The 16443-nt window shown below is 34.0% G+C and overlaps 1 protein-coding gene across 1 annotated transcript in view; it reads right to left on the bottom strand.

The window, feature by feature from the left end:
• The window catches only part of ANO2 (anoctamin 2), a 199318-nt gene that overhangs the window by 146731 nt on the left and 36144 nt on the right, over nucleotides 1–16443 (bottom strand). Inside the window, exons 5-10 of the mRNA XM_072042539.1 lie at nucleotides 10611–10709; nucleotides 6318–6466; nucleotides 4989–5043; nucleotides 4097–4145; nucleotides 1289–1344; nucleotides 977–1018 (exon numbers count right to left, since the gene is read on the bottom strand). Of these exons, the coding sequence (XP_071898640.1) occupies nucleotides 977–1018; nucleotides 1289–1344; nucleotides 4097–4145; nucleotides 4989–5043; nucleotides 6318–6466; nucleotides 10611–10709 (450 nt within the window). The remainder of the gene's footprint in view (nucleotides 1–976; nucleotides 1019–1288; nucleotides 1345–4096; nucleotides 4146–4988; nucleotides 5044–6317; nucleotides 6467–10610; nucleotides 10710–16443) is intronic.

Genomic DNA, 16443 nt, shown 5'->3' with positions numbered 1-16443 from the left:
CCATACTAATTTTTCACTTCAAATGTTGATATAATCACCACTTGTCGCAATTACACTCAGAAACTACACTGAGTATTCTGTCAAATGAATGTGATTTTCTTAAGTCTCCTTCACGCAACAGATGACACATACTAATATGTAATACCACATACTTAAAAACATTTATGAAATTATTTACAAGTCAGCATGAATATATACAATTTAATTTCTAATATTGTAAATATTTTAGGCATTCAAACATTCTCTTTTACTTCATCCTTCCATCTCCCATTTCCCTACAATTTTCCCTCTTCATTTACTATCCTATTGATTGTATATCAAGGAAAAAATAAGCAAACATTGAAGAACAGTATGGAATGGATCTTAGTGAATTCCATTAATTAACTGTTTCTGCTTATTAGCAAAAGTAGTAAGCATATGTATTAAATATAGTCTGAATTGATCATGCATCCATTTCTCTTTTGCAGATGGTGGGTGATGTACATGTATTTTCAAAAGTCATTTGATAGCAAGAAACTTTTTTTTTACAAGTTAACTTGAAGCAGAATTTTAGAAACTGCATATAATTTATGTGAATGCACAATCAAATGAACCAGCTCTGGTTTGGTCTAGTAACTATCCATCTATAGTATCGTCTGGTTACATAAACAAAATAATCATGTAAGTTATTTGTCAATTTTTGCTTTTGCACACAGATTGAAAAATCTTCTCTGTGTCTGCGTAGGAAAACTTGAAGCACTTCAAGATGTAAATATAAAGTTAAATTTACTGAACTACTTCATAAAATAAACTTCACAAAAAGTCTTACAAACAAATTTAATGTGCAGAAGAAAATAAGCATTATAACAAATATTACATGCATTTGTAAAAGCATTTATTTGACCGAATGCTGGCTATTTTTTAATAGCATTTAGAACATTAATTCACATTTAGCATATTAAATCTCATATGAAATTAATTTTGCAATGTACTTTACCTTTCTTTCATTCATGTCATCATTTTGGCCTTCATATTCACCCTAGAAAAAGAAAATCATTCAATAACATGTAAAACCATAAAATTGAATAATAGATTGTTCAGCTGTTCCTACATAGTTGATTTTACTTTTGTCACAACATGAAATGTATTTGTGTAAAAGTTTTGATGCTATAATTACATACTTAAAATGTTAGTATACATTTTCATTGTCATAGGCAATAAACTTTAAGGTCTATGTACTGATAGTGATACCATGTGATACCATGAGTGATACCATAAGAAAACTAGATTTTTAATTGGATATACATACATCATGAAGTGGGTATGCTGCATCATAAACATTGTTTGCTATTAATGTGTTAATACCTAAAAAAGAAAAAAAAATATCAACAGCTAGGCACAGTTAAGCAAAAAAAAGGATATTACAGATGTAATTCGATGACATTGCATAAGTGAATGAGCTGAAGACATTCAATATAATGTCAAGATGAGTATCTACCAACACAGAAATACTTGGTTATGGAAAATATTTTATCACAGAAAAGCTCATTTCAGTATAGTGTTTTTTTTTGAGTGAACCAGTGTGGTAGAGATTTTTTGAGTGAACCAGTGTGGTAGAGACAGTTTTGACTACTTTCTAATCCTGATTGCAAGGATGCATGTGACAAAAAAGGAAAATATCTGGGAAGTCCTTCCTGAAGCTTGATAACTATTAGAACCATGAATTCCCTCTGACACACACAAACAATAAAATAATTTAAAACAAACAAACAAACAAAACCAAAAACTTTCATATAACTTTGTGAGCAGGAAACCCCTACTACTCTCCATCAATTAACGTTGTACCATGTCTAGTTTTCACTGAATCAAGCGCTGTTTTTTCTATCCTTCTTCATATAAATACACAAGGTCCATCCATCTTTCTGAGATGACAACCTGTCCTTTGTTTTTATTCAGTTTGTGCTCAACAAATCCATAGTTATGTTGGAAAGATGCTTACACCAGGAGAAAAAGTGGTGAGTCCTAAAGACTACAAACATGAGGTCTGGTGAAAGATACAGGAACATATAGGGACACAGCACTTCACATTGAACCCATACTACCACTGAATCCCCAGCTAAAGATTACAGCACCTACATGTTCTTGAGCCTTATGACTAACAGACATTCTGTTTTCCGTACCTACACGTGATTACAATTCCTCCTTAAGATGAATGTTAAAGTTAAGATAAGCAGTTTATTACAGACTTCCATGCTTTCAACGTCCAGTAAAAAGTACTCATGGAAAAAAAAATCCATAGTTAAAGTACACAACTATTATTCTGAAATGTTTTGGGAAAAATCTCTGGTGAAGAAGCTAGATAGGCATCTCCAATAAATTTCTCCCTTGGTATAGGGAAAAATAACCCTGTCACTACATGCATTAATGTAATTGGGAAATCTTTGTGTTCATTGATCCAAACATGAAGTCAAGCCCTCTACTGAAAGAATTCTGGTTTTGAAAGTTTTCAGAAATTCAGAGTTATACTAGAAACAAATATACCCTCTTTGTAAAACATTATAGAAGTGGGATCAGACACAATAAAATTGTATAAATAAAGCTGTAAAAATCAATAAGCAATTGTCTTTGAAGTGTTGTTACTTTCCTCCTATTGTATTATGATTTCTGAAGACTAAAGACTGCTTAAATAGTTCCAACATCACTGTCCTACTTCCTGTGCAAAATAAATAATGAAAACCTAGAAAAAAATGAATAAAACACAAACGCTTAAAGAGATTCTTAAACTAGTCATGATGAGTGCTCTTAAGACAAGTGAAAAGGAGAACTTTAGAGACATAAGAAGCATAGAACTTTTGGGAGACGATGTCAGAGGACCAAAACAATTACTGAATTTGGTCAAACACAATGCTTACTAATGTTCAGGCTATTGACCAGAAAGACAGGGAAGACTAAAGGATTAAAATATTTGCTTCATGTCAAATCGAATCTTGAATTAACCTGAGCTTGAAGTGGATCAAACTGCTTTTTCACCTTAGAGTAAAAGAGAGGAAAAGAATGCTTGATGTTTTCTTACCATCTTCCATCTTTTCCTTTTTATTTATTTTTTTTTAAGGAAACACTAATAATTCCAAATTTAAATGTTTGTTCTGGGCAAAACCAAGTGGTTTTAGCTGATACTAAGTTGATAATGAGAGCAACTTTTTTTTTCCTTCATATGATTAAAAACTACATATATCTATTTCATGGAATCCTAAATTAATCTATTTTCCACTCTAGCTGCTGTACCAATGAAATCTGTTACTGCAGCTTTACTGCAGTGAACTACACCAAAACTCTGCAGGAAACTGGATGCTAATTCTTTGCAAGTATATTATCCTAGGACATTGCATAAGTGGTCAAGCTTACAGAAGGATTTTCAGAAAACATGCCAGACGAAGAGTAATGTTACCTATTCAACTCAAGGGAGATACGTGCTTCAGTATCACAATGGAAGAAAGGAAAGAGTAATGAAAAGAGAGTAAGTACACCTGTATATATTCTGAACCTTGAGAAAAAGAAAAAAAAAAAAAAAAAACACCAAATATTTCAGGGCTACCCAAAAAATGTCACCCAGTATCTTCAAAACAGTCATAGTTAATTCACATATTTCACTATTCAGTTCATTGGCATTGTTTTTAAAGAAGTAGTGACAAGAATAACCTGGAAAGATGTATTATTCTATTGAAATATCAAGAAAAATCTGTTCCTGGAAGAAATAATGCAATATATTGGAAATGACATCTGCATATTCAAAAGCAGATCATACTATAATCATATCCCATTTTATAATAACTTGTGAAATGCAAGTTATGTGCCAGACACTGCATCTGTAAAAATGAAAAGTAAACTCCCATTACCATGTCCCATCTAAGCTGTGGACCAGAAAGTCTGATTCTATTCCTCAGAAAACACATTTCCTTCATATTTCATCATAAAACACATTTCCTTCAGTGTCTATTTTTTTGTGGAAATGTTCCAGCATACTCTTGTGTTCTTCTAGATAAACAAATACTCAGTATGCAATTCCTAAGCAATTCCTTTTAAAACAATATATATAGTTATCTTCCATCCTTCTTACCCATGCTGTTTCTGGCCTTTGTAGACGTGCGCTTCAAGATTTCGTGTACCTGTGGAAAAGGAGAACCGTCATATAACACACAAATTGTCTTTTAATATTCCTTTCCTTGTAGAACTAGCAATAAAATTTAACTTAGCAATTACAGACTTCTGTAGAGATTACTAGTTAAAACCTAATGATTTTATGGCAGTTCATCCTAGTTGGTTTTCTGTCAATAACGTGTAGGATAAGTCCTGCTACATCACATCCTTATAAAACTAAGTGAAGTGTAAGGACTTCACGTAGAATGAGTATTTTACACCATAGAAAACCACAAGAGAATCCAACTCTGTAAAAACAAAACAAAACAACAAAAAAATTATCTTCAACATTTGGAAGTATAACTGCAAGATGCCCATATTAGTAACCAGAATATATTCTGTATCTATGAAACCCGAGTATGGATACAGCATGCTGGAGAGCATAACATCCATAAAGAGAAATCCTGCCTCACTAACCTACTGGAGACCTAGCATTATGTCATGAACATGACAAAAGAATTCACATCAAAGATTGCTGGAGATAGTAAACTGCTATATGATTGTTGAGGAGGCACTTTTTGGGAAAAAAAAAAAAAATCTGCTTAAAGGAAAGGAAGTAGGGCTTAACGGTAACTTTTAACAATGAGGAGGAGTCAGTAGCATTTCCTGTCATACCATCTCATACTCCCACTGGGCTATACGTATTTCTGGGCAGCTCCAGTAGAATATTTCTTATATACTTATGACTGCTTACTGTTTCGTGGGAAAAGCAAAATTAATAAAGTGATGAAATTAGCAAAGTAATTTCAAAACTCACTTTAAGTAAACCTCATTCACTATGAGAACTCAATATGTTACTTTCATTTACTTACTATTCGGCTGCGGGTAGCATTGTCAAAAAATGTGTCTTTGTCTCTAATGTTATACCTAAAATTGTTGAGAGACAAAATGATCAGGTACTTTTTCAGAAGATGAAGTATTGAGTAAGACAATATACACAATTTTGATTTAGCATTAACATACAAACCACAGTAAGGAAGACAAACGTTTAAAGAAAATGTAAATGAAATATTACAGCGTGATATACTGTACCTCTCAATATCTAAACGATATCCTGAAGACATTCATTCAGAATTCTACTGGGATTACAATGATGGTTGGCACCATTGAAGAAATATTAACTACTGTACTGTAAAATTACCCTTCTAGTAAGGACAGTTTGTCTATTGTTTACAAAGGCAGATATTTTAATCTTTTTTAAAAAATACTCTTAATGACATTTTGTGGTTATGTTACAAGGTTTTAAATTGCCTAATGCAGATGTCTATTACTCTTTTCCATGTGACTAACCCATCCACATTTCGCTTGATTTAAAATAAAAATTCCACTGCAATTATGTATTCTCTCAAACCTTAAAATCATCATATGTGAAATTAGCCTTCTCATTTTATCCTCTCAATCAAATTTACTTTTATACTATATTAATTAAAATTTTCAGAGAGGACAAAAATGTTACGGTGGTTCATTATATTTATTACTGAATTTTATTTACCAGACATAAATACAAGGAGCCACTATGAGGAAAAAATTAATGTTTAATACCAAACTAGGCCCGTAAGTATTACTCCAAGTGAAAGGGCAAATGTCAAGAGTTCCTTATCTGCATATTACTAGCCAAGTTTTAATGACTGTAATAAATGCGTCAAGAGGAAAAATATTATTGAATTTCTACTTGTTCTTTCTTTTTACAAAACAGGCAGTAGTATCACTATCAAATTAATCAGGAATTTGTTGCTAATTTTTTTACAGTTCAAGCTAAGAAAATCAATATTTTATTTCACCGCTTCAAGTGCCTTGCATAGAAGAAGGAAGTAAAACTGACAAAATTCTGAGTAACTTAGATTTCTGTTAATCCTCTGAAACTGAATTCCATGTCAGCATGTTTATTTACTTCAGATCTATTTACTCAGGCTTTAATAAATTTAGTTTAATGCAGACATATACTTTTATCACTTGGAAATATTATCCAGAAATAATCTAACAACTTGGAAATTTCTTCAGGATTCCCAGAAGTGCTGCAACCTCAATGAATTTCTGAATTGTAATTTAAAAATAATAAAAAAAAAAAAGAAGAAAAATGACAACAGTAAAATGATGAGTTATAGCTTTCTTCATTGCCCTTCACAATTTGAAGTACTCACAAATATATTTTCTCTCTGGAAAATGGGTAAGACAGGCTTTTCATCTTGGTATTTTCTTGTGGCACCTGGGGCTGCAGAGGTTCCGTCAATTTGCACCATATTTTATTTAACTTTTTGAGAATTCCTCCTTCTTCTTTGATTTCATACATCTGAGTAAATAAAATGTTGTACATTAACGTGACTTGCAATAATACATTAAGCTGAAAAAAAAAAAAGATACATCTTGTTATACACGTTTAAATTAATAATTAAAATAAGCACCTTCTCTCAACATATATTCCCATATAATAGCAAGCACATGAATTTGATGAGGGTTTCGGTTCCAAAGAGTCAAGCTATTTCCAGGAAAAATAAAAATAAATAAATAAATAAAGCCATCTCAGTGTAGAATTTTTAGTACAAGAAAAAGACTTACTAACTCATTTCAACTAGGAGCTGCAAGGAAATTACAGCAAAGCAGAGTAATTATTTTGACTTTGTAACTGTAACTGGAAATACAGGGAACAGACAGAGCAGGAAGGGACTTTACTTGCTATACCACTCAGAGAACTTTTTTTTTCTGGTTAATAATAGATAGCTTGGTCTGACAGAACACACATACACTTGCCATTGAAAGTGAGGATACCAAGCTCGTGACTCTGTGGTACTTTCAAGTGCAAGAATATAGGATTTGTTTGTTCAGATTGATGTGTTGTACAAAGAAGCTTCCCAGAGATATGTAGGTATTTTTTTAATTAAATACATACAACTTTACCAAACCTGTTTTTATTTGCAATCTAATTAATAAAATGCACTAAATTAACTTTATGTAACACCTGAAGGAGTCTGTGCCAAAATATTTTTATTATTATTTCAAATTATTGAAATTAAGTACCTTAAAACTTCATAATTTAAAAATCAGGATCATTGGATATTTTCAACACATTCTGATCTTTTTCCAAGGACTACAGACATGCTCTTTGGAAGCCTAGACACTCATAAACCCAATGGTATGATATGGGATTTATTTTCATATTTGAAGGTGTTACAAGGAACGTATCTAGTATATATGAGCATGGAACATTTTGATTCATCAGAATTAACTATTTTTTCTTATTCTGAAGTATTCGTATAGTTAAATTTGCTCAAAAAGCACCTTTTCTCAGACTGCATTTTGTCATGAAACGTTTTAAAAAATGAACATTAGAAAAGACTTTACTGCAATCATTTCGTTACATTTAGAGATGGATATTTTCCACTGAAAATACTTTGTTTATAGTTTCATTGGATATTTGAACAAATAAAAATAACATAACAGAAAATACCAATAGTGCTTTTGTCTTTTAGTAAAAATAGTATTTTCTTTCTGGTGGTTGCTGGCTGAATTTTTCCATTTTTATTTCCAAATTTCCAAAATATAATGTTTCATTTGTTTGAAGTGGATTTTTTCCCCTACAGGACATTCTTCTCCCAACTGTCTTTGATTGCAAAAATATCAAGACAAGAACATAATTTTCATGTCATGCTTTCTGTATTTAACTGGTAGTATTCCATTTCTGCAGTTGAGTTTATAGAAATACTATATGGTCAACAAGAACTGCCAGCTATCTTCTCCTTAAAGATGCCATATCTTTTAGGAGATAATTTATTATCCTAGGGTGAATTTTCAGGTAATTTGAGATTTGGCTTCCTTGTTGGTCAACATACTTCATTTCATCTTTATCTATACACCAATAATAAGTTACAGGTACAAACCTAAATAGTGTTTTCATAACTAACTGCCTGATTGATGACTGCATGTCCTTTTGCCCTTTGAATATTTGTTCTACTCATCATTTGAAATGTGTAGCTTTAAAGAAAATGATGCAATTTAAAAGGTATGAAATATACAGGTTAAAAAAAAAAACAAAAAAACAAAAAATGAATATGTCAATATTTTAAATGTTAAATAATTTTGTATCTATAGGAATAACACACTACCTCCAGCCATAAATGAATAAGAGACATCTACAATTCAGCCTATTTCCACTGCTTTTTCAACACAAGGAGATCCACTTTAAACAACATGCAATTACATACTATGTGCAAATAAAATGTTGAAAATCATAGTGAGTCTGCTCTTTCTGTCCCATTTGAGAGAACAGCAAGATAATAAAGATGTACTCTTGGGCAAATGCTAAGGAAAATAACATTAAATAAGAATGTTTTCTCAGGAAGATCAATGTGTCTTTTATGCCTTTACGGCCACCACAGGTGAGCAGGGACATACCCAGCATTGTCTTCAGAGCAATATTAGGGACCCTTTGTGTGTCTCCAATACAACCTTGCTTTTGGTCCCTTCCCCGTAAAGGAATGGGACATGGAAAAAAGGAAAAAGAAACATAATTAAATGGCATAAACAAAATTCAGTCTGCTATCCCAGATTTTTTAATGCCAATGAAAGCTACGAATGTGTATAGCCACTAAAAATATGTATCAAAGAGCAGAAGAACATTCTGAAGATTTCAATACACACAGGACATGAAAATTACAACTGATTTGACTATAATGTGAGTAGAATAACAGTGATCCATGTGAATTAGAGAATGTGTGAGTATGTGTACAAACAGATGCAGCAGAACAGTTAGTTCCTCAAAAGAGCCCTTTGATTTGCTACAATTTGGAACATTTGTGAACCCCAAACTTACTGGATTTTCAGGCTCTGCTTAAGAATTTGTTGCCTAATTCTTACTTTTCCAACACATGGTACAGATGTTCTGTTCATTATTTTTCCCTTTATTTTGTGAGCATCTTACTGTTTTGTTTTGTTTTCTTGTTTTTAATTTCATTTGTGGTGTTTGTTTACAGTGCTCTTGCCACAGATGATAGAGTACCAGCAAACAAAATACCAACAGTTTTAGCTCCTCCTAGCCTTCGACTTACCATTCTATGATGAAACATGGACTTTCTATGGCACTACAAATAACATGACAGTTTAGGCAGTTAATTTATTTCCTGTGACCTTTGTTTGAGACAATTCTTGTTTTGTCTATTTACGCCAGGGTGGTTCTACGTATTTACGTTCTACGTACGGCCCTATGATTTACTGTATTTTTCTCCCATTCAGAAAAGAGAAAGGTATGTTGAGCTGTTTGTCAGTGACTAGAATGGACATTGGAGACTATTAACCCCTGGACAGATCTTAACTTAGGACAATATGATGTCAGCATACCTCAATGAACTAGTTCTCTCCAGAGTATTTGCAAAAGACTAGGAGAGGAAAGTTCAAATAGAGGAGAAGAAGGGAGAAATGAGCAGGCTCTAGATATGCACAAATGGACGAAAGCTGGGAAGGGATCAAAGACAGGAATCTAATATATAGATGCATTTTTAGAAAGGCCCTATGCATCCATCACTATGCCAGAAAGAATAGAGGTATAGTAGCCATCCAAACCCTACCCATTTTCAGAGTCTGATTACAAGTAAAAATTTTTCGGTGGGTCAGGGGGTGAATACAATACAGTAAAAGTATATGACTGGCTTAGCCAAATCTCAGACAGTGAAAGATGCTAACACCATGAGATGTGAACAACCTTTGCTGGGTGAAAACAACTTCTAGTTTAAATATATATATATACATATGTATATGTATATACAAACCACTGTGGAGGAAAAAACAAACAAACAAACAAAAAAAAACTGTCATTAATTCTGATGACATGTAGTGAAGTAAGTGTTCAGTAGTGCAGTTGATGAGTATCACTAACTGTGAGACCAACGCAGTTCCACTGACTTCAGTGTTATTTTTAGCCAACACATTAAAACATGGTGGGATCACAAATTTTGGGATATGCTCCACAGGATTTACAGCGTTTGCAAGCAACTCTTTTGAAAGCTATATGAATTCTCAACTACTACAACAGTAAAGAAAATAGTAAACCAACATTGTAACAACAATGGAGCATGTCTAAATTCACTAAGTCACTGATACCACCAAAACAGACCGTCTCTCAGCATCTCCAGACTTCAGATAAATCTTAAGGCAATGAACAGCTATCATATTATCTCCCATACTGCACCTCACCTTTGAGGAAAGTTCCTTGACAAAAATCCAAATAGCTACTGCCTTCTCAGCTTCAAACAACTCCTCCTTAAAACTCACCTCTCTCATCACTCTGTAGAATACAGTCTCCCAACTAGCTGCCTTTGGGGCCTTTGAGATCCCTCCTGAAAATCCTATCTTAAATCCAACTCTGAATACTAAATCATCTAAAATAATTAGTAGGGTAAAAGAATAGACATAAAACTAATTGATAGAAGATGGAATATACTTACCTTTTTAGTAGGCATTTTTATTTTATGGAGCTCTGCTTCTCGGCTAAGTACTTGCCAAGGTGCATGGATACGGACAAAGCTCAATCCTTGGCTCTTATTCTGAAACATGAAGTAGTGAAAATTATGTATTTCAATATTATTGAACAGAATACAGTGATCAAGTTTCAAAATGTCAGGTTCAACTAAATCATATAGCAGCACGCAATCACAGTACATAACCAACTTTAGTTACATCTGGGATTAAAAATGACTTTTTCTTTAAAAGCTTAATCTTCTAATGCTCTAAAAGTAATAAATTTGCCTGCCTGCTCTGTAGCTGTGTGTCTACCATAAAGATGCAAGATTACAGTTCCAGATTTTGCAGTCATGTAAACCAGAAAACCCTGAGATATAACTTCCACATTCAGTATTTAGGAAGTTTATTGACTTCATTTTAGTGCCCATCTGAAACAGCAAAGACAAAATATTTCCTCTGCTCTGGGCCTTGCTTTAGGCAAACTGTTCTAGTTCAACTATTTCCTGGACACTTCATCAATTCAGTATTTTCTTAAAGGTGATCATATTTACCACCCTAAATATCTACAGTTGGAGTAGCATACATAAAAAAATAAATATTGAATTTTATCTTCTAAATAGAGAGGTGAGCCTAGCAAAGGTATGTGTACATAACTGGTTATGCTGTGCAGAAGCAGAAGACTACATAAAATGACCTTTGCTCAGCCAGTTTGCTGTGATCTAGGCTGTCCAGAGAATGCTGTGCTGATAGCACATCTGAGCTAAACAAAGGGATTCTAAGATCAGAAAGCAGCACTCCTGGCAAAACCATAAAAAAGAAATATAGGTATGTTAATACAGACTTCTCAATGCACCTAAGTTTTCTTTTTTTTCTTTTTTTTTTTCTTTTTTCTTTTTTTTTTTTTTTAATCAGTAAACTATTCAGATGAATGCTCATTATTTAAATAATTATAGAATCATAGAATGGCTTGGGTTGGAAGGGACATTAAAGATCATCCAGTTCCATCCCCCTGCCATAGGCAAGGATGCCACCCACTAAATCAGATTGCTCAGGGCCTCATCTAACACGATCTTGAACACCTCCAAGGAAGGGGTATCCACAACCTCTCTGGGCAACCAGTTCCAGTCCCTCACCACCCACTGAGTGAAGAATTTCCTCCTAATCTTTAATATAAATCTCTCCTCTTTTAGTTTAAAACCATTCTTACTTGTCCTGTCATTATCTGATTGAGCAAAGTCTTTCTCTCCAGGGGGAAAGAGGATAAAAGGATATATTTTAGGAATGACATGGAAGTGGACAGGAGGAGACTCGAAAGGTGTGACGTAGAGCCAAGAAAGGAATGCTAAGATTAACGGTCTTTGTGTAGCTGTGTGCATATGTGGTGGTTTTACTCAGGTGGGCAGCCAAATTCCACCACAGCTACTCTCACTCCCCCTCCTCAATGGGGAAAGGGGAGAAAACATGACACAAAGGGCTCAAGGGTTGAGATAAGATGGGGAGATAGCTCAACAATTATCGTGACAGGCAAAACAGACTCTGAGTAAGGAGATAGTAAGGTTTATTACCTATTACTAACAATCTAGAGAAGTGACAATCAGAGGAAAAAAAACAAAAACACCTTCCCTCCATCCACCCTCTTCCACCTCCTCCCCGAGTCGCACAGTGGAACATGGGGGCTGCAGCCAGTCCCTGACGCTTCATCTCTGCCACTTCTTCTCAGTCTCTGCCCCTGTTCCATGTGGGGTCTCCCCCACAGGATGCCGTCCTTCCTGAACTGATCCTGCATTGGCTTCCCACAGGCAGCGGTTCTTCAAGAACTGCTCCCACATGGGTCCATACCACAGGGGCCATCCATCAGGAGCACACTGCTCCAACCTGGGATGCCCCCCCCACCAGGCAGCAGCTCCTGACAGGTCACCTGCTCCTGCATAGTTACTCTCCACAGGCTACAGATCCAGCCCAGAATCTGATCTGTGGGGGTCCTCCATAGGCTGCAGCCTCCGTGCTCAGGTCCACCTGCTCCACCGTGGTCTTAAATATGCTCTCACAGAGGCGCAAACAATATCGCTTATTGGACCAGCTCTGGTTAATAGTGGGGCCCTTATCTAACATGGGGTAGTTTCTGGATTCTTCTCACAGAAGCCACCACTATGTGTCCCCCCCAAAACGCTGCCACGTAAACTGTATTTGGTGCTTGGGCATACTGCCACTTTACATTTTCCCACCTGTATGTAGGTAAGAATCAGGCCAGACTCCTCCCTTCAGAGGAGCATGAACCTCTATTTGCATTCCCCCCATGTATCTTGAAATTTAGCAGTGAGACAAGAAAAAAATGAGTAAGAATGTACAACGTGACAGAGAACCTAACTATACACCACTGATACACTTGACAGAGAACCTAACGTATACAGCATTCATTTGCTGAACGTTTCATGATGTTTCCTGATTAAAAAAAAAAGTTAGAAATCCTACTATTCTTTATATTGTATTATATTATATTATATTATATTATATTATATTATATTATATTATATCTCATATATCTCATCAATGCACTGGGGACATCAGCTTTAAGAGAAGGAATGAAAAATTACTAGGCATGAGCAGATATTCTTGTAGTCATTTATTGAAAATGTTTTAATAACAGATGAGAGTTTAAATTTCAGTTGGTGAAGATCAGGAGGCTTCTCCTCAGCTTTTGGCTGAAATCAAGCATATATCCTTTGTCTGAGAGACTACATTCCATATTGGTGAGAAGAGGGACAGTATGATCTAATTGGTACTTTCCACCTCATTCTCATATGACTACACAAATTGCAAAGAAATTAGTCAGATAAATTGAGAGTAAATACTATATAAAGAATATGACTTTTATAGGTTTGAACAAAAATATGTTCAAAGTTGTGCTGTTCATGAAGTGGTATCAGATGCTGAAGAATCAGAGACTTAAAATTTTTAAAAGCCTTAAACATCATCCAAATTAGGACACTAAGATCTTTTTAATAAAGACTAATGTAAAGTCAATAAATTAGGGAAAACAGGACCGTGTGATTCCTGTTGGATAGTAAACAAAAAGTGCAGAAAATAGAACGCTCAATATTTAGTTTGGGATTACTAGAACCATGTTTCTCTCATGTTCCTGTATTTTCCCAACATTAAAAATTATCAAAGAAATTTAACATGAATTTAAAAGCATTGATCCTTTGTTGTATATCTCAGGAGATAAGTCATCCAGCTATCTATCTATAAAAGTACCAAAGAACAATATCAGCTAATCCTCTAGGCTTCTCTCCCTACTTGTCAAGCCTTCACCCAAAGTAGTTCCAGTTGTCTCTTTGCATGCTCTTTTTGTCAATATCATTATGACAACTGGAGACAATCCATTAACTAACTATTCCCAGAAGACTTATTCTATTGCAAACTTTACCAAGAGTTACAACCTATTTTTCTTATTGCCAAAGTGTATTTATAACTGTCTACTGCAAACATCCACTAAACAGTGTAATTTGGTTACATCACCTGAGAGGATCAAGGTACATGTGTTTGTGAATACAATTCATTATTTGCTATAATGGAATTGAGTCATTCTTCTATTCTGAAAACAACTAATCAGCTTTGCTTATTGATTGTACTCTGGATGTAGCACTAAAGCTACATTTTGTGTTAGCTAATGTTATTTTTTGACTGATTTTTTTTTTTTTTTTTTTTTTTTTTTTTTGCTACATAATCAGTTCCTTTTTCACTTACAGCTGATGTCCCACGGGACTTTATTCTGGGACCTGCATAGTCCATTTTTCATCAAATCTATATGCCATATTACAGAGCTCTTCAATTAAGTTTCAAGAATGGAAATTTTTCAATAAGTTTGTTCTTAATTATTCAAGATATATATATATGTTGGCTTCTTTTCTATTTTGAAAAGTTGTATTGGACTTTACAATTTCAGTAGGAAAACTCATTATTAAGATCAAATGGTTGAAAATCTGGAAGATCTGGTTTGTTTTTCAATCAGTACATGAAGAAAAATATGTCAGTTGTTTCTTTCAGTATATCATCTATTCCTAACTATTAAAAGCAAAACTTCAACACTAGTCAGTATTGCATTTTTTTCTATCCTATACTGGAAAAGCATAGGCTAAATAAAATGCAAATTTCTCCAAGGAGGCTTTATATCTTTCATGCCGTAACAGTAAAATACCTCAGAACCTGCATCAACTACAAGTCTAAGATTTATTGCAAACTTACACTAAGGCTATAGCTGGAAAAAATGTACTTTAACTATGAAAACTCTCAGACAGATGTATTCTTACCAATTAGAATCATAATTTGACTCATGAAAAATGAAGAAATGATTATTCTGTTTAATTAAAATCTACATGTTATGAAGTATCTGGCTAGAGAAGCATAAAAGCTAGACTAAGTAAAAAAGCTCTCTCTGTCCCAAAATTTAGATTTGTAATTGAACTTAGGTTACTACCAAAGTCAGACATCAAGCAAAAAGTTTGACATTCTTAAATTAGTGACACATCCATATTCTGCACCCATTTTGACAGTTAAAGTTGTCCAGACATAATGTTGAATACTTTTGAACCACTATAATACAATTACCATACTTTCATTAATATTTGTTTAGATCACAGTTTCTCGATTCCAGACCTTGCAGGGACAAACAGACCATATATCGAGGAAATGAACTATGAAGTATGCTCTATAGAAACTAACATTTGTGAAGAAGTCCTGTTGCTCTATAAAAGCATGGTATGTAAAAGATGGAGTATTGTGTGTCCAGTTCAAAGAATTCTCATAGTGTCATTATTCTGTCAGGTTACTTTTGACTACCACCTCACCTCATTCAGAAAATCCATTTGCCATGTGTCAGACATATCACCTGGGGGTGAAGCATTCTCCACAGTTTTTTTAGACTTCCAATATGAGCTAAAGCACTGTACTCTAAAGGCATTGTATGTCAGCCACAATTCAGACAACAAAAAGTGCAAAAGTAATAATTACACTCTCGTAAAGTTACAGGCTTTTTTGCAATGTTAACATTGCTAGTAGCAACTTTTTACATTAAAATTAATTGTTGAATGCTACATTTTACTTAGTGCTTCATATGATTTCCTCATCATGAAATCACTCGTCATTTATCCTATATTAAAGGAATATAGCTATACACAACAAACATATTAAAGGAAAAAAAGTTATTTTAAAGTACTTGACCAACGAAATAGATTTCTGTTGTGTATCTTATTAAGAAGAAAAGAGAAATACTGGTGGGTAGAAAGAAGCTGAACAGAAGTGATAAACTACTATCTAAAGGAATCCAAGGGAACTGCTAATCTTTCTTATGATTAAATATATATATATATGAAGTTAAAATGTATAGATTATAAAGCCTGAAGCATGTTAACTTCCTTGTTAAAAAGACAAACCACCTGAGCCTTAAACATTTTATCCTTCTGTGATTCTTAAGTAGACAGAAAAATACCAGACACATACAGACAGCAAGTTTCTAATGGCTTCATTTAATATAATCAGACATATTTTGCTGACATTGGTAATACCAGCCACACTACAAAATCAACAGTGAAACAGTTTATAGATGGGGAAAAACTCGGGTCCCAGTAGCTCAGTAAGAGTAATCATCTTCCCATTTATTCCATCACCAAGGTCAGTCCTGTCTGCAAATGTAATTGTTCAAAATCAGTATCTAGTCTCATGATAACACTGGAAACTGAGGCATATAGCACTGATGTGTAACAATGCAAATAAAGTTCAGTTTCATGTCACTATCACAGATCACATACATTTAAAAAA

Source organism: Anas platyrhynchos, chromosome 1 (genome assembly GCF_047663525.1).
Source record: "Anas platyrhynchos isolate ZD024472 breed Pekin duck chromosome 1, IASCAAS_PekinDuck_T2T, whole genome shotgun sequence".
Classification (NCBI taxonomy): domain Eukaryota; kingdom Metazoa; phylum Chordata; class Aves; order Anseriformes; family Anatidae; genus Anas; species Anas platyrhynchos.
Note: the sequence above shows the minus strand (reverse complement) of the source record. Positions and strands in the feature narration are given on the sequence as shown.